Source organism: Lissotriton helveticus, chromosome 10 (genome assembly GCF_964261635.1).
Source record: "Lissotriton helveticus chromosome 10, aLisHel1.1, whole genome shotgun sequence".
Classification (NCBI taxonomy): Eukaryota; Metazoa; Chordata; class Amphibia; order Caudata; family Salamandridae; genus Lissotriton; species Lissotriton helveticus.
Genome location: NC_136071.1, coordinates 502922194 through 502943109, shown reverse-complemented (window position 1 = coordinate 502943109; position 20916 = coordinate 502922194). Strand labels below are relative to the sequence as shown.

The following is a 20916-nucleotide window of genomic DNA, read 5'->3' as shown; positions in this document are numbered from 1 at the left end:
TCCAGAAGACAATGAAGATGTGTCTGTCTGGAAAAAAGTGTTGAAAACTAAATGGTATATGAAATGCCAAGTCTAAAACTCATTCCTGGCATTCTCGACCATTGCTATTTGCATGTGCTGCAGATGTTCTCTAAAGTATCTTTGTCAACACACTGGAACTATGCAAATTTTTTGTTTGTTGACACCCCAATAATCAGCATAATGGATCCCCCGCACAGTTTGTTCAGGGGTTAAAGTGGCTATATGGCAGGAAAAGTGGCAAGGATATGGAAATTGAGCGTGTTACCTTCTCAGCACTGGCTTCTAGCCCCAGGGGTGGTGAATGATGGAAATGAGGATAATGTAGGTGTTCTGTCTGCCCACGTAGGAAAATGCTAGGTTCATTCTCTGCATTGACTATGCTGACATAGATCATCGTCATTGAATTAGTCAACAATGACCTATCGATTGTCTCTATTTCGTCACTGTTCTTTGTAACATGTTGTAATAATTGCAGAAATAAAATAGGAAGATTTTAGGTAAGTAAATAATTGCCTTCTGGGGCTTTTGTTCTGCTCTCTTAGGAAACTACCCTCTCCAGATGGTGTGCAGCAGGATATCAGCACAACAAGTGAGCAGGGTAAGTTCTTAAGAGCTTGTCACTGTTGTCAGGTTTGTTATATGTTTAAATTTCCCCTGTTGTGATTTGCTGAACTCAACCACTGAACTGACCGCATATTTCTCCTATCCACAGAAGAAATAGGCAGAAATGTGATCCGTGTGGGGCTTAATAACGTATCAAGAAATGTAAATTTGCCGTAGTGGATCCCAGATTTACACTTTCTAGGCAATGTTGAAATGCCCTTGTAGAGCTCTGCATTAATTACTAGTGCAGCTAAGAACTGAACTATATTTTACAGCATTGCATCTATTGGTTAAAGAACAGACGTGGAAGGTTCAAATATGACTTGTACCAAGATAGATTGAACAATATGTATATGGATTTCATCTTTGAATTCCAGTTCTAGGAACATAGACCGCATTTAGTTCACCGTGGCACACACCATGCTTTTCTTCTTAAAGTGTTACCCTCCCCAGACAACTGTTTTATATTTCTCCCATTGTCATGACTGGTGTTTTTGGGTAAGAGTAGTCGATTAGGATGAGGGCGTGAAGGCAGCCTGTGACCCACAGACTAAGCCAGAATTAGCCCAGCAGCCTGTCCCCAAGATGCAGCCAACCTCTTTACCCATGCCTTTTGTGAGCTTCATTTGTAGATCTTTCAACAGACAGTTTAGGTCTGGCTTCAGACAGCTGAGATGATTTGTCATTGCTCAGATCTTGGAGGGATGTCGTTGAATGACCATTATGTTTCGATAGCAAAGGTGTTCTTCTCACGATCAGCCTTAAATGTCTTGATGTTGAGGACTTGGAATGACTTAGTCGAGGTAGTCGCTGTTGATCCATCCTTCAATGGAGATGGAGAACATGATGGAGCAGAGCCACTCGATGGCAACGCCAAATGTTTCGGCCTCGACGTTCCATAACGGAGAGAATGGTGCAGATGCTTGTCCACTGGATCTCTTTTCTTTAGCTCTCCTCCTGTGGGTGTCTTTTTCAGAAGGTGACACACTTAAAGAGGCTGGGTGGGATGGTGATCTTTTTCGCCTTTTCTTCCTCTCTTCCTCTGCCTTCGTGTCCTGCATCTTGCCCCTGAGCTTGATGCTGTCCCTCTGTTTGAGTGTTCTCTTTGACAATCGTGTTTTACAAATGCTGCACTCTTCTAGAGATTGAGAGACAGGGAGGCAGACAACACAGAACTTGTGGGCATCTTTAACTTCTTCCTTCCACAGGAAGGGATGGTATTCGGACTGAAAATAATAGTTGAGTAAGGGAAAAAAATCCCTTAACTTTGCTTGACAGGAGATGTTAAAGAACTGAGTGAAGAGGATAAAAATCATTTCTGGACAGACAAATATTAGGCTTTTCAGAAGTGTGACCTTGTTCAGGGATCCTTTTTTTAACGAGCCGGGAAAAACTGGCTAGGGGTGGCAACTGCCAGTATAATGCATTGTAGGCAAGGAAGACTCCCAGGTTCTTACTAGGACAGGCCTCTTTTTTCTCTACTCTTAATGTAAGCCTATCAAGCTGCATTTTTACCCTCACGTGCACAATGTTTTAAAGGTGTTTTGCATATCAGATGATCAATTCAGCTCTAAATGGACATTCTGAATCAATATAATGGATGTTCCAGAGAAAAATGACACGTCTGATAGACATCCATTAATTTTGATTATGCATGACTTCACGGATAAAGACATTCTGGAATGTTGTTTCTATAGAAGAAAAACTATACATAATTATTTTCTGGGGTCCACACAAGCAGCAGGGAATTTTTAATGTGCTTTTGAAAAGCAATGAAGATGTAGAACCAGGACAACAGGTATTGTAACACCGTTCACACCTAATGTGACAATACCAAGTGATGTTGTATCAAATCGTACACACTTGTGATTTTGCACAGTGCAGCTAAATATGCTTTTTGCTCTAAAAAGTATTTCTGCGCCTGAAAGTGTTTTGATACTCTTGCTGATGTTGCTCCTTGGGTGATCTTTCACCTTTATGTGATTTTTCACTGAACTATGATGGTACTCCTAAACATCATACCATAATTCTGCCTAGTTTGTAATGGAAATGGAAAGAAACTTATAAAGCGCATTATGCCAAGGCGTCCAAGCACTAGTAAGCAACAGAAAGAAGCATCCACTAAATTCAAGAGACAAGAAAACATGCCGTTACGGAAGAGAAAAGAGCAACATTTTCAATTGCTTCCCAAAGGCAGCAAAGTAATCCAGACTAGCAATATGAGTGGGCAGGGTGTTCCACAATTTGGCAGCTGCTTAGGTGCCACCCCAACTAGTTTTCTGAAATCTTTGAATAGTCACTGTTCGAAGGGAAGATGACCTAAGATGTCTTTTGGGGGTGTACCAATGAAAAGCTGTTCTCAGAGGCACAGACCCTTGCTGGTGTAGAGCCTAAAATACCATGCAGAGCACCTTGAATGTTGCATGCTTTCTAACAGGAAGCCAGTGAAGGGAGCGCATATCCTCCCTTACTAAAGATGTTTGGGGACATCCAGGCCTGGTGGGCAACTACATTCTGAGTGACTTGCAGTCTGTTGAGTGAGGACACTTTGATGTTTGAATATAAGGCGTTGCAATAATCAAGGCACGATATTTGAACAATAGCCATTACCACTCTAAGATCCACCGGATTGAATGGAAAGCCTTTTTTAAGGATTTTTATTATACTAAGACAGGAGCTTACAATTCTATTTACCTGTGTATCAAAAGTGAGAGAATTGTCAAAAACAGCATCTACATTTTTGGACAAGGTCACAGGGTAGGTAATGGGCCACACATCTCAGGCCACCAGATTTCCAACCATGCTGATTGCTGTGCTCCAAAAATCAGGATCTCTGTCTTATCGGTATGTAGTTTCAGATGATTTTCCTTCGTCCAGGTACTGGCACAGACCATGCAGAGTTTCAACTTGTCAGCTGTCCCAGGCAAATCATCAGTTAAGGAAACAATGATTTGCATATCGTCTGCATTAGACCACACCTGAAAGCCAAAAGACCTCACCAGTCTGTCCAGGGGAGCAACCTGTATGTTAAAAAGGATCGGACTGAGGGGGGACCCCTGTTGGACCCCACAGGGAAGCTGGAAATTTTCAGCCCTTAACTTGCCACAGCTGGCTCTATGACTCCTATTAGTCAGAAATGACTAAAAAGTCTGAAGCTGTATCCCTCACCTTGACTGAAGCAGTTTTTGCACCAGGCGGGATGGGGATATCGTATCGAATGCAGCTGACAGGTCCAGCATTACCAGAATGGCAGCGCCTCATTGATCCACCCGACAGTGTATAGAATTTGCAGCAACAACCAATGGCGCTCCGTGCTATGACTGCTGTGAAATCCTTTTTGTCAGTGATCCAAAAGATCAAATGCAGTTATGAACTCAACCAGTTCCTGGTTTGAATATTTTTCTAAAGGTTTAGCTGGTGCAAGCAGCAGCAGAATAGGCACAGATTTTCAAGATCCTCTGCATTCCCATTAGGCTTGTTTTGGACAGGGATGACTACTGCCTCCTTCCACAGTTGAGAAAATTCTCCCATAAGACACTACCTGTTTAAAATCTCTTGCCAGGAAAGGCACAATCAGGTCCAGAGCAAGTTGAAGAATTCTAGGAAGATATGGATAGTCATGTGATCCTGATTTTAAGCTAATATGAAGATATTCTACTTTAAACAAGGAGATTGGAGTGAAAGCAGACCTTATGGGGAGAGCATAATAGCGTACAGAATCTTCCTTTGCCACTGCCAACATGTGAACTCGACATAGATCTTTAAGAACTTGTCTTTGCAATATGCTCCTACACTATTGCAAAAACCTTCAGAGCTTCCCAGAGGTTGCTGAGTTAGCTGTATGGAAAGATCTTTGACCACATTGAATAATTAATTGGGAGTGTTGGTGGCAGTCCTAATTTTGCTAATGTAAAAAGTGGATTTGGCTGAGGCAATAGCAGATTTATATATAAGTAAGACATCTTTGTGTTTACCTTTCTCTTCTGCTGTAGGATTAGCCCTCCATTTTCGCTCTTACCTCTGGCTCTCTCGTCTAAGGTCTTTCAATTCTTCCAAGAACCAGGGTGCAGAAGCTTTGGCTCTAGTGCAAATCATATTTTTAATAGGAGCGACCTGGTCAATGCCGACCGTGATCAGTTTTTAAAGTTATCTGCATTAGGTTTGTGGCTGTAGTTATTATTTTCAATAGCCTCTCTAAGCACATATTCCATATCTTCTGCAGTGATTTTATTGTAACCCCTATAGAGTATAGGTTTATCCTGTCTCTCTACAACTTTCTTCTGTGTGAAGATTTTAAAAGTCACCACTGAGTGATCCACCCAGCTTAAAGGAAGAGTATCCCCCGCTAGCAATGCCTCATGGTTGCAAAAAATCCCATCCAATGTATGTCTTGCTGTGTGGGTCTGGGATTTGACCAGATGGAGAAATCCAAAGCTTGGCATGAATTCCAGCAGTTTGATGGAGTCATTACAACCACATATCTTCCAAATGTAAATTAAAATCAGCCAGTATAGTGAGGTTGGGATCGGCAATGTACAATTCAGAAATTCGACCCCAGGCCTCGATAAACTGAGTTCGAGAACCAGGGGGGCGATATATCTGTAGCCCAGAGAGTAAGATATTCTTGTTTGCTCTAAGTTTAAACTCTGCCACCTCACATATTCAATGAAAGTCCACACTAATGGGATCGAAGGTGCACTTAATTTGACTGGACTACGCCCCCCTTCCCCCCCAGGCCATGGAGGGGCCAGTCCAGCCTAACAATCATAAAGCTTGAGGTGACAGCTGACAAAAGGTCGGGTCCTGAATCCTCCTTAGCTCTGGTCTTCATAATAAACTAGCATTCTAGATCCAACGTTTGGATCAATTCACAGACTTCTGCACTATGTTTAGCAGCGGAGCGAGCATTAATCAAAGTGAACGCAACCTCCTCCTAGTCGTAACTACCCCTTTTTTTTGCCTCACCATTCCTTGTTATTAAGCACGGTCCCTACGTGCTCCATGTTCAGCCCAGTGTGCAAATTACAATGATGGCAACAAGCATTTGGGTGCCTGCAAGATTAAGGATAGCACAACCCTCCCTGCTAGTTTTGCAACCCCAATTTAATAATTGAGCATTAGAATATGAAATGAGCTTACCTTTCATAAGAGAAGGATCTGCACGGACAACATTCCTGGCCCAAGGCGCTTTCCAGGCCCAGACTGGCTTGCCTTAGGTTCACCTTATGCGTGCCAGTGGCACTTCCACACATCGGCCCTGTTTTTATGGGGTAGTAGAGCACATTAGCAAGTCAGCACTAGAACGCTAACCTGCTCTACTCCACAAATATCTGACAAGAATGAAACACCTTCCCCACCACCAGGGGGGGGGAATAACAGTGCGGACTAGAACAGGATTTGCGAGGTGCCCCTAGTTTGATGTACTTTTAGTCAATTTTAGCTAAGATAACTTTGCACACAAATGTCAGTCTGCTCCTACAAGCAATTATAAAATAGATGTGACATGACTTTACACATAAAAGTGATTTCTGCTCTAAATTGTTTTCCGCACTCATGCTAAATGTGCACCTAGTGTGATTTACCAACTCCATGAGGTGTCAAACAAATGTGATGCCATGATGAGCACCATTTTCACTCAATGTGATGTCTCACTGCCACACATTATCTCTGTACTGAATGAAATTGCACCCAAATGTGGTACAACACTCTGGCCGACTGCACCTAAGGTGATTTAGCACCTAACCGTGTTTTTTCACCTAATAGCATATCCACATTGCTGTGGATGTTCCACCAAGGGTGACTTTGCTTGAAATGTGATTTTGCACCTAAATGTGATTTTTATCCCAAGTGTGCGTTGTACTCTTAGGGGGTCCATTAGGAGCCCGCCCTCCATCCCATCGGTAATCGGGACCGCCTGCCAAAAGGGCGGGGGTCCGCGGGGGGTATTAGGATGCGTCCGCCACTGTGGCGGGCGCATCCTGTATTTTTAGCATTGTGGCGGGCGGTGCTCTCAGCACCGCCCGCCACAATGCTAAAAATGCACTTTTACATTTGCATAAACAAAGCGGCAGACACCACGCTGTGCCTGCCGCTTTATTTATGCAAATGCAGGGGGGTTCCACAGGTACCCCCCGTGTGCACCCCCCACCTCTCCTTCACTCTGGGGGCCCGCAGGGGGCCCCCTGAGTGAAGACTGCATGCCTTTCCGTGGCGGAAAGGCATCTCCCTAAGCCCATTGTAATACGGCTGGCGGTGTCTAATAGACACTGCCACCATATTAATCCTTTTCCGCCCCGGCCGCAAGGCGACCGGGGCGGAAAAGCGGCGGACGATCTTTCCGTCAGCCGAGGTCCCCCTCGCCATACTAATGTGTCGGGTGGGAATTCGAATGCGGATGTCGGCCGAATTACCCCCGCCAGGCTGGCGGTAGCCACCGCCAGCTTGGCGGGGGCAATCAGCCCGACATCCTAATGGGCCCCTTAGTTTCCACACTCCTGTTGATATTGTACCAAAATATGTGATATATGCTAAACAGGTTTGCACGCTCTCATTGGTATTGCACTAAGGGTGATATTGCATTAAAAGTGATTTTGCCCTTGAATACCCATAAAAAGACATTCCTGCTTACTATGTCCCCAGAATGATTTTACATCCCTCAAATCGATTTTTGCACCCTCAAATCGATTTTTGCATCTAATTGGTTTCCTCACTCGTGCTGTGGTTGTCCTGAGGTTGAATCTCTCCAGGCTACTCTACTAATGCTTGTTTTGCTGGTGTTTCTTTTTTTACAAGAGTGCTCTCCATTTCACTCCCCATAACATTTTTTATGTAGGAGGCAAAGGTAGTTTGATGCAGAATGCTGGTGTCAACAAGGGGATGGGGGTGCTGATGGTGGAGAGGATCCAGCAGATTGCCCTCATTCTTTATTGCGCTCTTGGATTCGGTACTTACCTTACTATCTATCTTTATCTCATCTCTCTTAAATAAAGTACCAACTCATTATTTAGTATATAACATGAGCCAGGGATAGGTTTGGTAGGCTTTGCACTTTTCAAACACAAGAAATCCCTGTACCCAGGACTTTAGTTAGTAATCATCTAGCGGGCATGAGAACATCCTGTCCTAGAATCTTCTATCGTCAAATTGTAGATCTACCCCCTCTATGATTGGGTATCTTTTGTCTCTAATGCCCTACCGTCCATGCCTAAACAATGTTTGCAACTATTAATAGGGGGTTCCTGTGTGTATTCAACTCGACACAACCTATAATGTCAGCCCTACTGGGGCAGTACACACAACCACACACACACACACAATTGAAACCGAGAAAATGTGTGGCGGAGAGGAAGGCACCTCACAGGCGAACACCCTCGGGGAAATTGGTCAGATGTTTACCAATACTTTGCCCCTTTCTCATCATTGGTTGCCATTCCTTTTCCAAATGAACAAACGTGTCACAACACAAAAAAATTAAGTGAGACAGATAATGAAAGTGAAGGTGCAGAAACAAGGAGCTCAGAGCATAGCTCCCTGACGTGACAAACAATACAGAGTGTAGGTAAAATCAGCAGTCATACCAACTGTACCTCTTTATTACCGAATAAGGTATGCACTACTGAATTAAAAAGGCTGGTAGCTTATTGTCGCATACCACTACCTGTAACCGTAACCAACATGTTTCACTGCCCAGTAATTTTATGGCAGATTCATCAGGGTTAGCACTCTGTTGCTGCACCAGCGTTGAACATCTTTAAAACAGGAAACCAGCCATGTTCACTCGTACCAGCCGGTCAGGCAGTTCTCCGCCTTACTGTCGAATGTAGTATCAATCGTACAGATATCGTAACGGGACCATAAATCATCCCAGGAACAGATATCGTAACGGGACCATAAATCATCCCAGGAACCTGGGTTCCTGGGATGATTTATGGTCCCGTTACGATATCTGTACGATTGATACTACATTCGACAGTAAGGCGGAGAACTGCCTGACCGGCTGGTACGAGTGAACATGGCTGGTTCAGGTTTCCTGTTTTAAAGATGTTCAACGCTGGTGCAGCAACAGAGTGCTAACCCTGATGAATCTGCCATAAAATTACTGGGCAGTGAAACATGTTGGTTACGGTTACAGGTAGTGGTATGCGACAATAAGCTACCAGCCTTTTTAATTCAGTAGTGCATACCTAATTTGGTAATAAAGAGGTACAGTTGGTATGACTGCTGATTTTACCTACACTCTGTATTGTTTGTCACGTCAGGGAGCTATGCTCTGAGCTCCTTGTTTCTGCACCTTCACTTTCATTATCTGTCTCACTTAATTTTTTTGTGTTGTGACACGTTTGTTCCTTTGGAAAAGGAATGGCAACCAATGATGAGAAAGGGGCAAAGTGTGGTAAACATCTGACCAATTTCCCCGAGGGTGTTCGCCCGTGAGGTGCCTTCCTCTCCGCCACACATTTTCTCAGTTTCAATTGTGTGTGGTTGTGTGTACTGCCCCAGTAGGGCTGACATTATAGGTTGTGTCGAGTTGAATACACACAGGAACCCCCTATTAATAGTTGCAAACATTGTTTAGGCATGGACGGTAGGGCATTAGAGACAATAGATACCCAATCATAGAGGGGGTAGATCTAGAATTTGACGATAGAAGATTCTAGGACAGGATGTTCTCATGCCCGCTAGATGATTACTAACTAAAGTCCTGGGTACAGGGATTTCTTGTGTTTGAATTTCATTGAGTGGAGGGCTTTCCCTTAGGTACCCATCTTTCCCTCTAAGCTCCCCTTGTTATTGTAGGCTTTGCACTTTAACAGGGTTCTTGTGTGCTGAAGTCTTAAATGTTCTTGTGTCAGAGTGTTTTTCAACAGTAGTTGTGTTTTCTTTTGGGTGGAGGAAAGGTATTTGGGCTATTACAGAGACCAGAGACCACATTCTCCTGAGGCGGAAGCCGGGAGCACTTTAGCGATTATTTTTAAAACTTTGAGTGTCACTGTTGTGTTGTGTGCTTTTAACTTACCTGATCCCCATTCCTGACATAGACTTCGGGCTCAAGCAAGCTCCTGATCACCCCGCGCAGCGGCTCTTAGCGCTGCCGCGGGACTCTAAACAAACAACACTGCCGCCATTACCGGCGAACCCGCAGGCCACGCCCCTTTCGTGAGGCCACGCCCCCGCCGATTCCACTTAAAGGACGCTGATTGCAAGTGCCAGTCAGAGACCACATTCTCCTGAGGCGGAAGCCGGGAGCACTTTAGTGATTATTTTTAAAACTTTGAGTGTCACTGTTGTGTTGTGTGCTTTTAACTTACCTGATCCCCATTCCTGACATAGACTTCGGGCTCAAGCAAGCTCCTGATCACCCCGCGAAGCGGATCTTAGCGCTGCCGCGGGACTCTAAACAAACAACACTGCCGCCATTACCGGCGAACCCGCAGGCCACGCCCCTTTCGTGAGGCCACACCCCCTCCTTTCTGCCACCTACCTCCTATAAATCATGTGCATTTTCCGGACGCGCAGCGGACGAGCGCAGCGGGCGCCCCGTCTGCGCGCCAAAGGCGCGCCTAAGGCAAGCCCGTCTGCGCCCGTCCGCGCCAGCTCCGGGCCTAGGGCCAGCCATGCTGCCGGTTCCCATCCTGCGCAGAGGCTGGTGTGGTCTAGATCACAGCTTGTGGATCTAAGAACCACAACTTGCACGCCCTCTTTCCAGTGTAACCTCTCTTCGGCGAACCCTCTCCTTTTTAGATGTAATAGCTGCCCTTTCTCTTTCTCTCCTTATACAAAATGCCCCTATGATCCATTAATCAGTCAGCCCATACCTATAAGGACATATTCTATGGGACTGTTGAATTGTCGCTCCTTGCCATGCCACGCTAGTGACATTTGGCTGCTAGTATCTACCATGTCCTGGGACCTACTTTTTCTGACTGAGACATGGATAAAAGACTCCTCTAACCCAGACATTTCCCTCGCCTTGCCCTCGGGCTATCACCTTACAGGTATTAGCCGTGAAGGCTCCAAGACGGGAGGCGGAATTGCGGTTATCTTAAAGACTCACCTGACGATCACGTCGAGAAAAATTATGAATATAGGGCCCATAGAGGCACTATATTTTTCTGTCTCTGACACTTTTGCAGCCATCTTTTCAGGGATCCTGGTCTACAGTCCCCCTAATACCCCACAGCCTGCTATTTCTGAACTGTTAGCAGTTACTGCAGATCTGTCTCTTAAACATCCTCACTTCACGGTATTGGGAGATTTTAACCATCACATAGATATAAGTGACTGCAGTCGTGCCATCCATCTTCTAGATTCCATGCAAAGTATGAATCTGACACAAGGGGTCAGTGGCCCCACACATGTTGCGGGACACACCCTTGATCTAATCTTCTCCAATTGTACGAAGCAAAAAATTCTCCCCTCCACTCCTCTGACATGGTCTGATCATTTTCTGATTCCGTTCGAGGTATCTATACCCCATTCCCTTAAGAAGGAACCTGCCACTAGAGAACAAGGCAGGAAATGGCACAAGATCTCCTGCACTGCCCTTGAGCAAACGTACAACAATAGCCTTGACTCACATTCCGACGATCTCAATGTAGCGGTTCTTACATTTAATAAAGACCTCATGACCGCCATCGAGAAAGTCGCGCCCTTACAGACCTTTACCTCCCGCAGACTAAAACAGTCTGCTCCTTGGTTCACCCAGGAATTAAGGGAAAATAGAAGCAGCTGTAAAAAACTGGAGCGCCTATGGCGCCGGACCTATGATCCTGCTACCAAATCTCTTTACAGACAGGTTCTTAAAGAGTTCCATAAACTCAAACGTAACATCATGAGTGTATACTTCGCAGAAACAATTGTTAATGCACAAAACTCCACTAAGGCCCTCTTTAACATCGTTAAAGAGTTTACTAATCCCATTGCCCTGTCCGCTCCCGTCACCCCCTGCCAAGCACTTAGTGAAAACCTATCTGACTTTTTCTCTGAAAAAATTGCCAACATCACGGCAACTATCCTCCAGCATCGTACGAAAGTCACCCCAAACTATGATACCACCTGTACTAAAGCATTCACATCTTTTAAACCACTCGCTAAAGAGTATGCCCTGAATCTATTTCTAAAATGCAAATCAGGCTCACCGCTGGATCCTGCCCCGGCTCTGATCCTAAATGAGATTGCCCCGTTAGTGATCAACCCCCTTTTGGAAATCTGGAACTCCTCCTTATATTCAGGTGTTATCCCCTCCGTATGGAAACACGCGCTGCTAATTCCCATTAAAAAAAAAGCTGGTGTCGACCTAATGTGTCTGAGCAATTATCGACCGATTTCACTCCTACCTAAGCCAGCCAAATACTCGAGAAGGCGGTACAAGAACAACTGTCCGACTATCTAGAGTCAAACTTACTGCTCCACGACTCTCAGTCAGGATTCAGGCCGAACTTCAGTACCAAAACAGCCCTTCTAGAAGTGTCTGAGTCGATTCGTGAGTGCACGGATAGGGGAGAGGAGGCCATGCTGGTCCTCCTCGACCTATCCGCAGCATTCGACACCATCTCCAATGAAACTCTACTTACACGCTTGCAGGAGGTGGGAGTTGGTGGGTCCCCTCTAGCATGGGTCAAATCATTTCTCACGGATCGATTCCAACAAGTGATGCTGGGCTCTTTCTTTTCCACCAAGAAACCGTTGACATGGGGGGTTCCACAGGGATCTGCCCTGAGCCCTCTCCTGTTCAATGTATACCTGAAGCCTCTGGCAAAAGTGGTAGAATCATGGGGCGTCAGAGTGATCTTTTATGCTGACGACACTCAGCTGGTGTTTTCCTTCAAAGATCACTATGAAAGCTCTCTGCTAAACTTTCGCCACTGTATGGTAAACATTGCCGCCTGGATGTCCTCAAACAATTTAAAACTGAATACAGATAAGACGGAAGTCTTATTTTTTAATCAGAAATCCCCCATCCCTACTAGCCTCTGGTGGCCGGCTGAATTAGATCCTCCTCCTGTACCTGTCCAAGCTGCCCGCAATCTGGGCTTCCAATTTGACACTTCCCTCTCCTGCAAAGCCCAAATTAACAAAGTCACAGCGTCTTGCTTTGGAAAACTTCGTATGATTAAAAAAATCATCCCTTTTCTTCCATTAGACTCACGCAAGACAGTAGTCCATGCCCTCATCACTTCCCATCTGGACTACGCAAACAGTCTGTATGCTGGAGTCCGGGCTTATCTCATAAATCGACTGCAGACTGTACAGAATTCAGCGGCCAGGTTGATGTGTAATGTCCCCTACCGTCATTCCATCTCCCCTCATCTGATCAAACTCCATTGGCTCCCAGTGAGACTACGTATTCAGTTTAAATCCCTGACCCTTGCTTTTAGAGCTCTTAATGGTCGTGGCCCCGCTTATCTGAGACGTAGACTGAAGATCTCACAAGCATCCCGCAATCTCAGATCTAACCATCTTCGCCTAATGATCTGCCCCCGTTTTCGTTTAGCGCGAACGGGAGGAAGGGCCTTCGCAGTGGCCACATCCAGATTGTGGAATCATTTACCATTGGAAATGAGATTCCTGACCTCGGAGCCTCTGTTCCGAAAGAAACTTAAGACATGGCTCTTCTCCCAGATCTAGCCTACCTGGTATCCTCCTAAGCTTCACTGAACCTCACCAGATGTTGTCTTTAGCGCCGGGACACCTCCGTCGGAGGTAGCTGTGCGCTCTACAAACTTCTAAATAAATAAAATAAATTACACGCATCTGCTGCTACCATCACAAGCACAAACTGTGTAATGCAAATTCCAGGCAAAACAGTCTGACTCATTGCACCTTAACAGCACATACATTTGTCCTCTTTCCTGTCACTGTTGGTTAAAGTTTCTCTTTCCATTTCAACTTCAGTTTTTTCTTTCAGTACATCTCGCTTGCTTGAATGAATGACTATTTTTGTAAAGTGCCAACTGCTCAAAACTGAGCACCTGTGTGCTGAAAACCAGTGGGCTGTTAGGCCAAAAAGGAGGGTCATTAAAGAGAAAAGATACACGTTTTGGTGAGTTTTCAGAAAGAGCATTCAGATCTGAAGGAGTATCTACCCAACAGTAGAAAATTCCAAAGTTTTGCAGCCCAGTGACTGAAGGACCGACCACCAATATAGAACATATAGACTCTAGGACTAATAACGACATCTGTGTCCTGAGGACTTCAGAGCCCTAGCTGGGACATACTAGGCTAACTCTTTCTGAGGATATCTGGGACCTTTGCCCTTGACTGTCCTGAAAGTGAGGTATTTGGACAAAATATTGAGTTGTAAATATTGTTATGCAGAAATATCAAGAAAAAAATATCATGATGCAAAAATATCATGATGCAGAAATATTGTTGCCAAGAATATCTTTTTTTCACGTAATATCGTTGATATCGTTTTCAATGAAATAGTTGTAAAAAATCTAGTTTTTTTATTATCTTTATGCCTTTTAGTTTATATATTAATTGTACGTGTTATTATTGTTTCTATGTAATGTGAACACTAGGACCCCCTGTTACTAATAAACGTTCCTAGGACAGGGTGTTGCTGGGATTCTACACATACACAGAACTATACTCCGGATTATGGGACCTCGATGTATAGGGACGGTGCCTTAGTACCCACGAGCCCAGGACTGACTAGCTATAGTGTCTCACTCGCCCTCCTACACACTCACGGAGAAGCAAATGATTAGACACACCAGAACACAACACTCCTGAATCTCTCAGGAATCGCAGTAACTAGACACACCTTTTCGCTCACACTCTCATTCCTTCCCCTAATCAGATCTGACTGAGACACGAATATAGTTTAAAATGTTTATTTTAACTGACATGCTCTAACATGCAGTATACGTGCCACAATAAGCAGAAAAATGTTTTACATGAATATCGTTAGTATTGCAGCTAGGCCATACATTATAAAGGAAAAGACACACAATTGATGGACGGAATGCAGAACAAATCAAATCATTCACCCCCAGTCAAGACATCTGGGTTAAATCCATCATTCTTTTGCCCACCATGCCACCCCAGTTTAGACCTGGCCATATGCAAATCAGTCTTGACCCTGTGCCTCATGGGAACAGTACTCTGTCTTTGAGTTTTACTGTTTTATCAACTGTAGGTGATGTTTATTGATATTGAACCTCATGAATCCATGTACTTTGTAGTCATTTTAACTAGAGTTTTATACTAATAAAAAAACTTTATATATCAATAGTCGTACATTGAGTGGTATTAGTGTAGTATGATGGTCTAATATCCTTGTTTACCAATTGGTTGCCTAGGGGTTTCTTATATGAACGATTATTGTTGCTATATTAATAAAATGTGAAATATAGATTGTAATTTTAAGTGGTTTCAAAATTTGTATGTAACTGCTAATAGTAATTTATAGTGTCCTAGCGGGTTGCTAGGGTTTAAGGGGTATAGGGTGGGAAGTTAATTGAGTAATAATTAACAATTAATTATTAATTTATTATTAATTAAATTGATTTTTAGAGATGTAATAAGAATTTTTATTTTTTAGTTATATTTTAGGTGTGGGCTGCTGGGTTTGTAGGGGAAGCTAATAAGTTGTAATTAACAAGTAATTCTTAATATATTCATTATTTAATCGATTAATTATGGAAATTGTGTAATAACTATATTTTAGTCATATTTTAGGTGTGAGCTGTTGCATTTGTAGGGATATAGGGTTGGAAGTTTATTAAGTAATAATTAACAATAATTTATGTTTTCATTATGTAATTGATTATGTACATTATGTAATACTAATTTATTTGACTTATATTTTAGTTGCGGGTTGTTAGGTTTGCAGGGGTATAGGGTGGAATGGCTATCGCTGTCGACCTCGAAGCTGGGGAGCCGGGTTCAAGTTTCTGCAGGGACTCTCAACATCCTGTGATTCTGGGCAAATCATTAAGCTCCTGGTGCTTAACAAAATTAATGTGTCCGTCTGTAATGCAACTGGTTCTCATGAAAAGCACTGATACCTTCTGGTCAAGCTTGTGCTATATAAAACTTTGGGGAAAAAACAATTAATTGTTAATATGTTCATTGATTATCAATTATATACATTGTGTTCTTATTTATTTCAAATATATTTTAAGTGTGGTATGCTAAGTTTTTATAGGTTTAGTGTGGGAAGTTAAGTAATGAATACATTTAAAAAAAAGTATAATTATTTGCTAAATTGTTTAATTATCATGTCAATTGTTTGTTTTTTATATATACATTTTTGGAGGTTTAATAATGTTTATATTAAGAGTTTTATATTTGTTCTAAACAATAGGCTTATTCAAATATGTAATGTGTTTTAAGAGAAGTACTCTACCTATTGTTGCTTAGGTTGGAGTGAGAATAGTAAAAGTAACCCTTCCAAAGTTCAACATTTTCCCTACTGTTGCACAGACTGTAGTGGGAATATTAAATTGAACCCCTCCTTAGTCCAATGCTTTCCCTACATACTGGAGTGGGAATCGCAACTCTTGCTCCTCCGAAGTCCAATGGTTTCCCTACTGTTGCACAGACTGGAGATGAAAAAGTAAATGTTACTCCTTCAAAGTCCAACACTTTCCCTAATGTTGCACAGTCTATAGTGGGAATAATAAATCTTACATTTTTGCTACTGTGTCACAGACTGGAGTGGGAATAGTAAATCTTAACCCCTCCGAAGTGCAATACTTTCCCTACTGTTGCACAGACTGAAGGTGGAATATTAAATCTTATCCCTCCTAAGTCCAATACCTTCCCTGTTGTTGACCTGTTTGGAGTGGGAATAGCATATGTAACTCCTCTGAAAGCCTACTCTTTCCCTACTATTGCATAAACTGGAATGGAAATAGTAAATGTAGCCCCTCTGAAGTTCAACGCTTACCCTACTGTTGCACAGAATGAAGTGGGAATAATAAATGTTCCCCCTCCGAAGTCCAGGGCATTCCCTACTGTTGCACAGACTGGAGTGGGAGTAGTACGTCATACCCCTCCGATGTCCAACACTTTGCCTACTTTTGTATTGACTGAAGTGAGAATACTAAATCTTACCCTCTGAATTCCAACATTTTCCCTCTTGTTGCAAAAACTACAGTGGGAATAGTAAATCTTACCATTCAGGAGTTCACCACTTTCCCTGCTGTTGCACAGAGTGGGAATAGTAAATCTAACCTCACTGAAGTCCAACACTTCATCTATTATTGTGCGTTTGGAATGGGAATAGTAAATTTAAACACTCTGAAGTCCAACGTTTTCCCTACTGTTTCACAGACTGTAGTGGGAATAGTAAATGTTACCCTTTCCCTACTGTTGCACAGACTGGAGTGGGAATAGTAAATCTTACCCCTCCTAATTGTAATACTTTCCTCACTGTTGATTTCTTTGGAGTGGGAATAGTAAATGTTACACTTTCCTTACTGTTGCACAGACTGGAGTGGGACTAGTAAATCTTCCCCACCTAAGTTCAATACTTTCCTCACTGTTGATCTCTTTGGAGTGGGAATAGTAAATGTAACCTCCTCTGAAAGTCTATGCTTCCACTACTGTTGCATAAACTGGAGTGGGAAAAGTATATCTATTGTTCTCAGAATCCAATAATGCAATTATTTTCTTAAGATTGTGCAAAATATATCTAGTTATATTATTTGTCTAGGATTGTATATCATTTGTGTGTTTGTTTATTTACATATGTTTTGTTATGAAGTTTTATATTTTTAATAAATGCCCTTTTTTGAATTGTAATTTTTTATATTTTAGTTATTTGATAATTTATTTAGGGGCTCATTAAGATGTCGGGAGGAAAGCCTCCTCCCGACAGTTGGAATCTCCTCAACGGTGTCGGAGCCTATCTGACCGTCTCGGCATTTACATTCCGACCACATGATTAAGATTTTTGTGGTCTGAAACTAATCCGCGCGGTCATTCCGAATCGGTGCCAACCGATTCGTGGAGTATTCCTGTTGGTCAGAACTGCCTCATACACCCCTATGGACAGCGTTTCCTCCCTCAGGATTACGATGTCGGTTTCCAACAGCCTTTCCACATCAGCCTGCTTGACACGAAAAGGTTGTGGGGAAGTGACTTTGGGGGGCCCTGGCAGCGCCCCCTAGCACCCGCGGCCTACGGTTGATGGCCGAGGGGGTCCCTAAGGGACCCCCCCCCCGTAAAACCCTGCACGGTGTGACAGGCACCGGGGGGTGCCTGCGACAGGGTGCAGGGTTTTCCACACACACCCCATTTCCCCATAGAAGCCTTTGTTACGGCCAGTTGTCAGGCAGAACACGAGCTCCCATAGGGAACAATGGGACTCCAACTTAACCGTGTTCATTCACATCTTAATCCGGCGTTCGGAACCGATTTTGAATCGGTTTCGGGCGGAGACTTTCCACCAAACTTCGTAATGAACCCCTTAATGTTTTGCTGTTCATTTGTTAATATTTTGTATGTTATATATATATATATATATATATATAGATATAGATATATTTATATATTTACAGATATATTTATGCTTCTTATAGTAGTAAATTAAAATAATAACCCAACAAATTAATGTAATATATATCTATATATATATATATATATATATATATATATATATATATATATATATATATATATATATATATATATATATATATATATATATATATATATATAATGAAACACCAAAGTGCCCGATGCTTTAAGAGGCACACGACAGTTCCCCGCCCTCCGGGCTTTCCATTGTAACATGCCTTGCTGCGAGCACAGGACTCCAAAATTGAATGAAAAACATGTCGGACTGCAACTCAGCCTACTGAAGGCTTTTTGACACTTATGCATAAATAATACAGGAACATTCGACCTTACTCAAAGGTAAAATAAACTCATTTTGCAGCATTAAGGACCACAAGTCCCATCAATCATTGGGAGCGGTAAACCTATCACACGCCCAATTGGAGGCTTGTTTAATAAAAGGTCAATGAATGCAAATGCTGCATCTCGAGTGTTTCCTGTAGCAGCCCATGAAGAAGGGGTGGTTTTTCCCTGAAACGCGTCGGCAATAGTAACATGGAGAAGCAGCAAGGCATGTTACAATGGAAAGCCCGGAGGGCGGGGAACTGTCGTGTGCCTCTTAAAGCATCGGGCACTTTGGTGTTTCATATATATGTGTATATATATATATATATATATATATATATATATATATATATATGTGTGTATATATATATATATATATATATATATTTTTTTTTTTTTTTTTTTTTTTGGGGAGCATTTCAAGCTGCATTTTCCTGGAATAAAGCTCTTTGTCTCCAGAGATGGGCCTCTGTTCTTCTGTTCATGTGTTATGATTTACCAGGCTTCTCCGTGCCCGCCAGAGGAGGCCCTGAAGGGTCGGGGACACCTTCTTCGGAGGTGCTTTTTTTGGATATATTTTTATATATATGCAGCAGAACCCCTCCTATTCAGAGAGCAGAGGCCACAACAGGGGAAACTTTTGGAAGCAGCATTTATTCAGTTGGAATGGCGAATGCATTTCGGCTGCTCATACAGCCTTCCTCAGCGCCCAAAGTGTCAGGAGGTTCTATGCAAGCTGTTGGTAAGTCCTGCCTCCTTTTTGTTAGTTCAAGGTCCGCTCCGCCCCTCCAGTGTCCACCCACCTGATACTGGTCGCAATGTCCTTGTGAACTGCATTACCCAGAATCCATTCTGATCCAGGTGGGTGATACGGGAAAAATGGCAAATGGCAATATATATATATATATATATATATATATATATATATATATATATTATTGATGCGAAGGAAAAGACTGCACTCACGGGTGGGTTAAATCCAAGACGGATTTATTTACACACAAAATAGAAAGTTCAGACGCGTTTCGGCAGTACGCCTTCATCAGTTGCAGGCGGCCGCCATGACACTGCAAAATATACACATTATCCCCTCACGAGATCTCACGGGAATTGTCTCTGTGAGACGCCATATTAACATCAGGCACTCTTGGTAACAGTAAGAAGTGAAAAGTAAACAACCATGTTAACACTGTCGGAGTTGGGTGAACACAGTTTGCATATATGATCGAACTCCTGATATTTACAAAATGCAATGTCAATCAAAGAGAATAATTTTCTCAATTCATCTCTAGAGGCCTAAATTCCCAATTCGAGGAGAATAAAGAAGAAATATCAAAAGATAAATACAGTTCATTCAGTGTTTACAAGTGTACCTTCAATTCCTCTCCCATATTCAGACCCAAAGGAGTTTTAGTTGCCAAATCAATAGTGTAGCGCGACTCCAATCTCCTGAGGCGTTTTTGTCGATCGGCTCCTCCTCCTATATATATAAAAACACGTGTGTGTGTGTGTGTATATATAAATGTATATGTATTGTGTTAAATAGTAAATGCATTTAATTTACATTATATTAGTGTTATATATTAAAATATTTGATTTACTATTTTAAACTAGATATATATTTAAAAACTACATTTTTGTATGTTTTAACTATATTAGTGTCAAACTATTTTATTTTCAATATTTTTGTGCTAACCACTGTAAGTATTGTGGCATAATATTTTTGTAAACAATATTTATGTAACACAATATTGTTTTTTACTATATTCTGTCAGGGATCCAATAGTGAGTGCTTTGAATTGAATTGTCCTGGGGATTGGAGCCAATAAAGAGTTTTAAGGGAAGGAAGACATAGATACATCAAGGAAATTGGAGGAACAATCTTGCAGTCCCATTCTGAACAACCGGGACATGAGTGAGAAATTTTGGAAAAGGATTTTGAGAAGGCAGATACAACATTGATCTGTGTTCAAAAGGAAAGAGTGTAGTCTATTTTTATCCCCAGATTTGTTGATGCTGCTGGTCTGGGCATGAGCTGGGAGGCCAGTTCATCAGGCCACTAGGTGGAGGACCAAGTCAGAGTAGAGCAGAGGTCTTCAAACTTTTTGATGCTGAGACCCCCCCTGTCAAACAAATGTATGCGTAAGGACCCCCTCCTGACAAAACTTTTAGGAACCTGATACTCCTCATCATCGACAACCATAAACACTGCCAATTTCAACTGCTAATCTTTTTTTTACAGTGGGTAGTTATTAAACCGTGTATTCTGTACATTTTTCAGGTCTGTAGCCGGCCGGTAGCTCCACATAAAATAATGGGCAGCTTAAATGAAAAATAAATGCCAAAAGTTGTAACTCAGTGGGAAATGCACAATAGTACATTATGAAGCATCTACTAGTTAATAAACTGCAAAGGTCTGTCTGTAACCAGAGAACC

The 20916-nt window shown here is 42.5% G+C and overlaps 1 protein-coding gene across 5 annotated transcripts in view; it reads left to right on the top strand.

Moving 5' to 3' along the window:
- TEDC2 (tubulin epsilon and delta complex 2) overlaps positions 1-20916 on the top strand; it is a 332149-nt gene that overhangs the window by 91760 nt on the left and 219473 nt on the right. For all 5 annotated transcript variants that reach the window (XM_078663007.1, XM_078663008.1, XM_078663009.1 and 2 more), the window contains one exon: positions 564-619. In XM_078663007.1, the coding sequence (XP_078519133.1) occupies positions 564-619 (56 nt within the window). The remainder of the gene's footprint in view (positions 1-563; positions 620-20916) is intronic.